The sequence below is a fragment of the Lissotriton vulgaris genome, chromosome 12, assembly GCF_964263255.1.
Source record: "Lissotriton vulgaris chromosome 12, aLisVul1.2, whole genome shotgun sequence".
Classification (NCBI taxonomy): domain Eukaryota; kingdom Metazoa; phylum Chordata; class Amphibia; order Caudata; family Salamandridae; genus Lissotriton; species Lissotriton vulgaris.
This window is the reverse complement of record NC_141700.1, coordinates 643,834,864-643,844,293: the sequence shown is the minus strand read 5'-3', so window position 1 is coordinate 643,844,293 and position 9,430 is coordinate 643,834,864. Positions and strand designations below refer to the sequence as shown.

General features: G+C 43.4%; 1 protein-coding gene across 1 annotated transcript in view; it reads right to left on the bottom strand.

Annotated features, from left to right (window-relative positions):
* Positions 1 to 360: 360 nt before the first annotated feature.
* The window catches only part of MVD (mevalonate diphosphate decarboxylase), an 82,651-nt gene continuing 73,581 nt past the window's right edge, over positions 361 to 9,430 (bottom strand). Inside the window, exon 10 of the mRNA XM_086945814.1 lies at positions 361 to 4,992. Coding sequence (XP_086801940.1) covers positions 4,912 to 4,992 — 81 coding nt within the window. The 3' untranslated portion in view covers positions 361 to 4,911. The remainder of the gene's footprint in view (positions 4,993 to 9,430) is intronic.

The following is a 9,430-nucleotide window of genomic DNA, read 5'->3' as shown; positions in this document are numbered from 1 at the left end:
GGGGGCCATGTTGGATGGATGGGAGACTAGTTTGCTAAGTTTATTTTGCTTGGAGTTTCTGTGGTAGACTAAAGCTCATGTGTTAATTACTGTGGCGAGGAAGACGAACGCGGAGGTAATGCTCAGTAATAAAAACATTGCGAGATAGAAACAGGTTTCCGCCCACAGTGTGGTAAATCAGCAAGGCAAGCCAGGGTCCTCTTACAACCATGCCAAGCTCCCTGTCGCACAAAACAATGAGGGAAGCTTCACATAGAATCAAGAACCTGATCTTTGATTTAAGGGGGGTATGATTATATAATCAATAATCACCTCAAAGAAGCAGGTAAATCAGAGATGAGAAAAAAATATTTCTCACGCTGCTAGACAAGAGATCCTTATTTTATTTACACAAAATACCAACTGGAGCTCAAAGGTGGACATGTTTTGACAACTGCTGAAATGTAGGTTACCAGAAGCGCTAATTAGTGGCACAGCTTTAAATCAGTCTTAGAAACATTACTACTGAGTAAATTAATAAAACACTTGAAGAATAATGATTCAGATGTGTGAATTGTACAAACTAGGTGGGAACAGAAATACCTAGTACAATATGTCAATAATACATTGAAAGTTTCTTTGAAAATGGAAGTACTAAAAATAGTTGGTGTCTAATATGAACAGGTGAGTTTAGATTGTTTTAGAATACAAAAATAATTATCCTAAGCCATGAGTAGAAATATATATCATAATTCCATCCTACTTTAATTAATTTTGATGATAGCCAAAATGGTTTCCTATTGGTTTCTAGTGTTATCTGTTTTCATATTTTCTCACTTGTCCACTTCACATGAGCTGATAAACTTTCAAGTAGCACCGTTCAAATTTAGAAAGCCAAGTTTCAAGAAAGGCCGTATACATCTAAATTATTCTGTCATGTAGCTGTCTCTCAGGTCAATTATTTTGATTCTACACTAATCATTATGCTCTTCTATGCATTTATGATCTGTGGTGTTCTCATTAAGGGACACCAAAGAAGATCTTATTGTGCCTGTAAGTTAATCCAAAGGAATCACTGTGATTGCTAGATCGTCAAAGTGGATGGTCACATGGAATGGGAGTGGGGAGGAATGTTACTTACCCGGTAAGCGTTTGTTTGTGGCATGTAGTGCTGCAGATTCACAAACTGTGCATACTCCTTCCATCTAGTGTTGGTCTCGGATGTGTGCAAGTTTGATGAACTTCAAAGAAGTCTTGGGAGTTGCGAGGTAGAGTGACTCCACCCATTAGTGTTAATGTGCATGGGCATCAGCTCCATTGTTAGATTGTTTTTTCCCGCCCAGAGGGTGAGAATGTAAATGGAGCAGAGATACAGAAAAGACGACCATGAAAACATTTGAAAGAAGGATAGAAACAATATACATCTGCCTGAGTCAGGTGGCAGTTGTCCCCAGATGTAAAGAGTGTCAGAGGGTGAAGCCTTAAACTTTTTGTCTACCGGAGGCGTGATGGCTCTTGCCTTGAATGGCTCTTTGTAGATATCATGGGGCGGTTTTAACATCCCTCTTAACAATGGCAAATACTACATGGATCTCTGGGTGGAAGATGGTGTTTCCATGAGGAAGTCATCCTCCTCTGCCTGTTTATGCATTTCCATCTTGTGGAAAGCCGCTGCCCTCTGCAGTACCTCATCGTAAGCAGTATTGTTATCTGGTTAGCTTAGCTGGATGTAGCCCTGGGTCGGTGTCATCTGAGGGCTCCATGTCATAATCCTCCCATGGGTCCTCGTGTGGTTGTGAGTCATAGGTGAAATTTATCCACAGGGAGTGCCTGGACTGCTGCCCTCCCCATGCAAGTCAGAAGCATGCAGTGCTTAATTTGAGCCGGAGCTTTCCGGTGCGGAGCACCGGTACTTAATTGGTTTCCGATGCTCAGCACCGGCACCTAATTGTCAACTACACACTAAGGGCAGTCTGACACAAGGTAGGGCTGCTCATGTAATTTAGAGATGAGCAGTATAACAGTTGTTTATGAAAACAATATACATTAAAAAACTACTAATACCTGCCTCCCAGCCATACCTTAAACTTTGGGGACCTGGAATAATCGGAACTGTCGCACTTGCAGACAAGAGAGATGGTTAGCAGTTGTTTTGGCAGTGATGACAAGGGTGATGGGTGGTGCAAGCTCCAGTGGACTCCTGGTCAGAGCCCTGGCACTTAATATTTTACAAATAAACACTGGAAGCAGGGGAGCCCTTAGGTGACAGTGCGGGAGAGTCTACTGGTGGTAGTGGGGGTGGTGCAGAAGAAGACAAAGATGGAGGAGGTGAAGTGCGAGGCTGAGGTAGCCGTGGCAGAGGAGGTGGTGGAGATGTGCCCATGTCATGATGCAGGTTTCTTGGGCATCAACTTAGATGGTGGATTTAGGGAATCTTACAAAAGTCAATTTCTTTTTTAAAGGTATTGAGTATTTTGTCTGGGAAGCTGGCTTGGTTAGAATTCGTCCAGTCCCAGGCTGGACATGTATCTTTAGTTGTCTGGCATCAATCTCCTTTTGAAGGCGCTAGAGGATTGGTGGTTCATGATCCTCTGAAGCGGTAGAGGATGCTGCCCTGGACATCAGCCTTTTTGGTGCAGAGGATAGCCATTGTCCTGCTGGCACTGAGCCAGATTTTGGGTCAGAGGTCTTGGACTCCGTGCTCGGCTTTTAGGGTATCTTTGTTGCCAGAACCGATGAGCTGCCGGAAGGGGAAGGGTGTGGCTGAGAAGCGGTCTTTGACTCGGAGTGGTGTGCGTGTGTCGGGTCTGACTCGGATTCTCAGTGCAGACCATGGCCTAGTGGCAGTGGTGGACAGGAGGCCTCATGGGTGGCCTGTGAGGTGAGCTCAATGCTTCACCCTCTCAAAGGCGGTGCTCGGCTTCCAGATGGTTTCATGGGGTGGGGGGTGGGAGGTGGGATGATAGTACTCACTGTGGTTTTTTTTTCAGCCGACGCTCGCAGGTAGAGGCTCTACCGTTTCCACATCGGAACCCGAGAACTCTTTCATCCAACTCTTGAGCCTCTGCGCTGAAAGCCTCTGGCTGCGGTTCCCCTTCAGTCTCCTGTTGTCCGAACGGATCCAGAGTATCCTCCGAACTGTAGTGTGGCAGAGGCTGAAAGGGATGCAACGATTCAGATGGTACAGTAAGGTTTTCTTGTTTCTAAAGGTGTGACACATGGAACAGGAGACCTCCTGGTGGTCAGGGGACAGACAGAGGTTGCGCACCTAATGGAGGTCTGTTCTCAAGTACTTCGCCCGACACATTGGGCAGTAGCGCAATGGAGTCCTTTCCATTACATGTGCATTTTCCGGTGTCGAGGGGCGAATGAAGGCCAGAAAGGTCAGAGGCCTCACAGAGGGGGTCGAAGTTGGTCGACCGCAGACCTAGAGCAAAAGAAAGATGAAGCTAGGAACAGACGCTAAAATATGCGGTTAATTCGTCTGACAATAAAATGGTACCGAAAGTGCCCTGCGAAACACCACGCACCATCAAACTGGAGCTCGAAGGAACATATCTGATCCGATGACGAAGAAAAAACAATCGAACAATGGAGTCGATACCCATGAGCATTACCACTAATGGTAGGAGTCACTATACCTCATGACTCTGAAAACTTAATTGACAAAAAAACAACATGCACAAGTCCGAGCATAACACTAGATGGCATGAGTATGCACGCCACGTTTATCTACAGCTACATAAGCCTTACATTTTTGGAAGGTTTTAGTGAAGCTGGTAGCTGACTCTACTAAAACAGCAGGCCCGCTTCCAGATACATCTTCAGACAAATAACACTATACACACCACAGTGGTGCCAGCGATACATCATAACTATAGACCTGAAAAAAAGGAAAATCTTTTGTTGAGATTTTGTGATCCACCCAAAGCTAAAGGGAAGCCCTGGCTGTGAAACAAAAATGGTAACAAGCTTTCATATGGATGTTGGCACTTTTTCCGATTTAACTTTTGATATCAAAAACTTTAAACTGCAAAACCATGGGATGATTTCTCCGACACGTCAGCCCTTATTTCCTGAGCTCTGTGATGATACAATACATACATTGACATTTCCATAGCCAAGTGAACATAATCGAACTTTCTGAAGATGGTTAATACAAATCAAACTAGCAGTGAAGGGTGTTTCGCCGCTTGGAGGTGGCCCTGCTGTGATATTTTTTCCAATTAGCTCAGATCCTTACACACCAATTGATATACATTTCTCTTTAGCAATTGACTATTGTTAAAGTCTGACCAGACCCCTCAGCATGAGCCCAGTTGGGCACACATATGTTAGCGCCAGGATGCCTGCTAGGTGACAGTGCGCTTTACAAGTGTTGGAAATGAAAGACCAGGTTTGCTGTTCTTTTTAACTTGGGACAATTGAATCTTACTATAAGCACCAGCCATACTTCCTGGAGGCTTGTGTCAAGCACAGTAAACAGTCAGAGACTGCAGATAATCACTCAATGACTTCTTTCCCAATGTAGAAATCAAAACTACAGATCATAGGTTAAAGTCTTGCCACAACACTTAATGCCTTTCTACCTTCTAAAGTTGGTAAAATGAAGTTCACTGAATTGGTTGAGAACAGCGGTCCTTGTTCAACTACCAGAAAAGAGACCGTGCAGTGTGCGCTGTGCACCGTGTAAACGTTCATTATTAGTGTGATGGGTTGAATCCACACTGAATACTGTCCCAGAGAATTCAAGTGAAATCTGCATGGAGGCCTTCCTCTGCTGTAAAGTGTTTCCTGTGATAGGTAGCAGCTCAAACTCCTGTTGTGCAGAGGGTACTGGTTAAAAAGGTGATTGAGTGCTGGGAGGAACACCTCAGAGGACAAGCCAAGGGAGGACACCATCGCAAGAATGCATCGGTTGTGAAACAAGATTTAGGCACTAGACTTGGGCTCTCCGTCTGGGCCTAGGAGGTGAATGCTTGGGTCTTCAGAGAGCTGCGGGCCGGGACCTGGCTGCAAGAGGAAAGAAAACACAAACATTATAATGGAATGTTTACTAAGTGATGAGAAACAAGATTTTTCATTAATACAAAAAGGTGTCAACGACTTCATACACCCCCCTCTCGGAGTGCCCCACCTGAGGTTACCTTACAGCTGTTAAAGACCGATCTATTGCATTGAGGCAAGAACAGGTTCTACACTGAAGTAGCCCACAAGATGAGCTCAAATGTATTTTACTTTAAAAAGTTTTATTTAGGACTAGAATTGGTCAATTGCATTTCACTCCTACAACTGTATATGCATAGGGAGGCTGTTGGCTGGCTCTTTTGGATCATTGAGGACTTGAGAGTTTAACAACGCCTAAAGTTCAAACACCAGAAAATCGATTTCTTACTGTTCGGCCCTCAGGTCTATACCGTTTCTGTGCAGCTTTGGCTCTGGAGCCACTTTTAGAATGCACTGTCCTTCAGAATGCCCATCCAGCACAACCATTGTTATGAACCCCAATAAAGACCTAGGGAGTTGCATGGCCTTTTACCTACATCTGTCCTACCATTGTTCTACATAGCGGGTTTGGCACTGACCTTTTACCTAGTTAGGTGCTACATTTGACTGCTGTGTGGTTTTCTCAGAAAACTAGCCTAATTTATTATGCATGAGGATTCTCAGTATCACTGCAGGATTACCACCTTCTGCATAATAACTCTGTATAAGGGTCACCTCTATCGTCATCCTTGCCCAACATGCTCTCAGTAATTGTTTAGGTAGAACCCCTGAGGGTACCTTTCGGGTATATAAGCACTACATCCTCACCGGGCAAACCAGAGGAGAAAGATTTCCATGCTGACACACTGACACAAGATACTGAGGTCCCTGCACGCAGGCACTCCAGTACGCAGTGGTCAGACATCCCTTGCGAGGTGTCCATCTCGTGACCAAGACGAGGTCCTTCGCTCTCCCACATCAGGTAATGGGGTTGGCTTGATCCTAAGGAGATTCTTGGCTATACACCTACATACATGCTAAGTACATCTAGTTAGGGTTTGCAACATTGGCGCACGCATTTTATTGTTAAGTATCTATATGCCTGCATATCTTCATTGTTTTAGCACTAAGGTAGAATTCTACCTTTTCTTTACTCTACTAGTGCTCATAATCGTATAGATCTGTTTCTGTTTCATGGTTTTTGCAGCACACCTATTTTATACTAGAATGACGCTGGTTCAATAAATATTTATTGAAAACCTCCCCCCGTTTATTCTGTGTATCTCTCTGAGACAAAGGAAGCATACGTGACTGGGCGAAAAGTACTGTACTGTTTCCACGATCCCTGCAGGGTCAGGGGATTCAAGTTCGATAGTTGCCAGAAACTATTCGCTCCTTGGTAAGAGGGGCTCATAGTGGCACTGTGAGCTATCTGGTCTACAGACTAACATATCCTTTGTGGGTGCCTGGAATCAGTCTGGACACCAATCCCACAGTTTATGTTGCCTGAACGCGCAGATCCTATATATATTAGTAGGAACTACACAACACCAATTGCTATTGTTCCGAGCTCTAAGCTTAGTCTGCAAAGGCCACATATTGTACATCTCTTCTACTCAATTCCAGTTAGATTGGCTGAGGAGAATAAAATGGTAGAGTCCTGCCATGGCTTCTGAATCTGTTGAAGGGGTCTATCCATGGTAGGTAATGGGAGCTCATCAGTGGCTGGAGTCCCCCAAGGCTATGCCCCTTTTAAAGCCATTCTGAACATTCCAACATGGGATTGGCGATGGGAGCTGGCAAGTGCCCTCATATGACTAAACACGCTTCACTGGCAGCACTTAGTGCTAAGATTACAGCTGAGGAAGGCACCCAATGATAAAATCCTCACATTTATATTGGCCTCAATGTTTAAGGTCTAACCTTAAATATCAATGAGCATGCTCTTGTCACTGGCAAACAACCCTTTGTCTATACAGTTCTTGGCATCGTTGCCCCACCAATGCTTCATTTGTTACTTACAGTGGCCCAGTTGGTTTGTGGTCGCGTGTGAACATGTTCTATTGTTCTAGAATAAGTCCAAACTGCTTTTTTTTGCTTCTAAAGACCATAGTGGCTTTTCCTCCCCTTTACTAGTCACATATGTCAAAATATTGTCATAATAGTTCAGTGAATTCAATATTTGCCACTGATATCTAGTGTGACCCGAAATCCATTGAGTTTGAATCCCTGCAGGACCAAATCTACCTTTCATCCTTCAAAGACTGGCAAAGTGAGTTCCAATACATTAATAGCAACAGTTGTTATTTCTCTTATTTAAGTATGAAAAACATGTGGAGCTAGGCAATATCCCCAATACGTTGTGACTTTTTAAATAATTTATATTGGATCCCTATTTATAGTTTTTTTTTTAGTTACATAAACCATTAACATATTTACCTGTAGTTACATTACATATTGTGCTGGTAACTTCATTCAATGGTGTTGAAGAAGATTCCTTTCTTACAATGATTTATTTATTTATGGTTGAGATTTTACATAGTGCTGACAAGGCCACAGTGTTTTGCATACTAATATTTTACTATAGGCAAAAAATACAATGAAAAGTTAATAGACCATCAAGAGATGAGACAAGGGGGCAAAACCCTTTTTTATAACACTAGCAATATGTAAGGCGAGATCCGCGTAAAATTAAAGATGTCAGCATGTACTTCTTGTTTAGAGGTGGTAGAGAGAAAACGAGGACTATGGGGAAATACAGTTATTTGTACTCAACAATACACTGTGTAAAATCTTTCCTCTGCGAGCTCTCTCTCTGAGCTGAATTTCCGGTCTGTGTCCTCCTCGTACCACACGTCCTACATGAAACTGCTACTCCCGCCTTGTGCTTTTCGAAATATCACCCCTGACTTTGGGGAAATTTCACACCAACCACTTCTGCTTTTTGGTTTTCATTATGCTTTTTGGTTTTTCTTTTTAATTTGTCATGGAGGAGGAAGCGTGTTCTTACAACCTTTGAAAAAATATGGTGTCTCTTGCCTGCTAGCCAACAGGCGTATCAGAGGTTTGGTCTGTCAGCACCCACATGAGGTCTTTGACCTATGTTGAACTTCCCATTGATGGAGCAAGGATTCACACGTAATGCGACTTGCTTGAATTCAGTCCTCTCGACATAACGTTAATGCACTAACCAAAATGTGTGTCTTATTAATATTGCATTTCACAACACATTGGGTATCTAAAAGAAGCTTGCATATGTGCTTTTACTAATGCTAATCCGCTTATATAATGGCCGCTGCTACCGGGATTTCTTACTGCGCATGCGTCTGTCACACTCATGTGACATGACGTACTCTTTGCTTTGGAGGGAATCTTTTGCTTCTGCGCATTAAAACTAAGATGGCTGCTCTGTGTTACAGCATGCATGAAGCTTGCACTGCTGCTTTTGCCAAGCTGTTTGTTCTGCTTAATCATTAACGTAATAGTTAAAATAAAGTAATGGGAATAGAATAGAGATTAGTGGTATACAGTGCATTCATTTATTCTTTGTTCTAAAATTGTTTATCTTCTATTTTTTACATGCAATTTTTTTGGGCCTGATGAAACCCCACTGCACCCATTTTGAACATGCGCACAAGATTCCACCAGCATCAGAGTCATTGACATTGAACTGCAGCCAAGAAGATGATCCTGGGAGTGTGAACTCTCGACCCCAGGAGAAGGAACTGGACTGTATAATACTGAATACTATTGTTTCAAATCTGATACATTAATTGCCGGGTGGAATAAAAAAAGTTCATGGGAAAAATAAATTGATGGGCAGGAACGTTAAAATTAATATTCATTCTAAAAGTTTCAATTTGGTATGGTGCAATGACCTTTTGTCCAATCCAATTTGGGGATCCTTACACTTGCAACATTGGGGGGTGGTGCACTGACCTGAAAAATAGTATAACTAGGGTAGGCATAGTTAGTTATTTTGTCCGACTTGTCCGAATAGCTGACTTGTCACTGACCCAACGCACTCAATAGGTGACCAAGAGCAGAGGGGCTGGCGGAGCACTCTGTCAGAAGATTCGATAATCCAATCGGGGTTCGGGAGCCAGGGTGCTGGCAGAGCACTCTGTCGGAGAATTCGATAACCCAATCGGGGTTTTGGCTGTTAGCTGCAGAGAGGGTTGTAGCGCTGGCGTAGCAACTTTAACTGTGGGCGCCGGTCTTAGCCTGTGGTGGTCCTGTCCTGATCCAAATCTGGTTGCAGCTGTCCTGATTTTTCTGGTCAGCACCTGTTATCTCGCTGGCACTTGGACTTTGGGGCTCTATCCTTTAAACTGACCCGTGGCCAGGGTTAGTTCTTCACACTATTCTAGGTAATTATACTGTGTGGGTAGATGTCATTATATTGTTTCCTTTTCTTTACCCTCCCTGAAATAAAATGCTTAATGACTGCTTCATAAAATCTTTG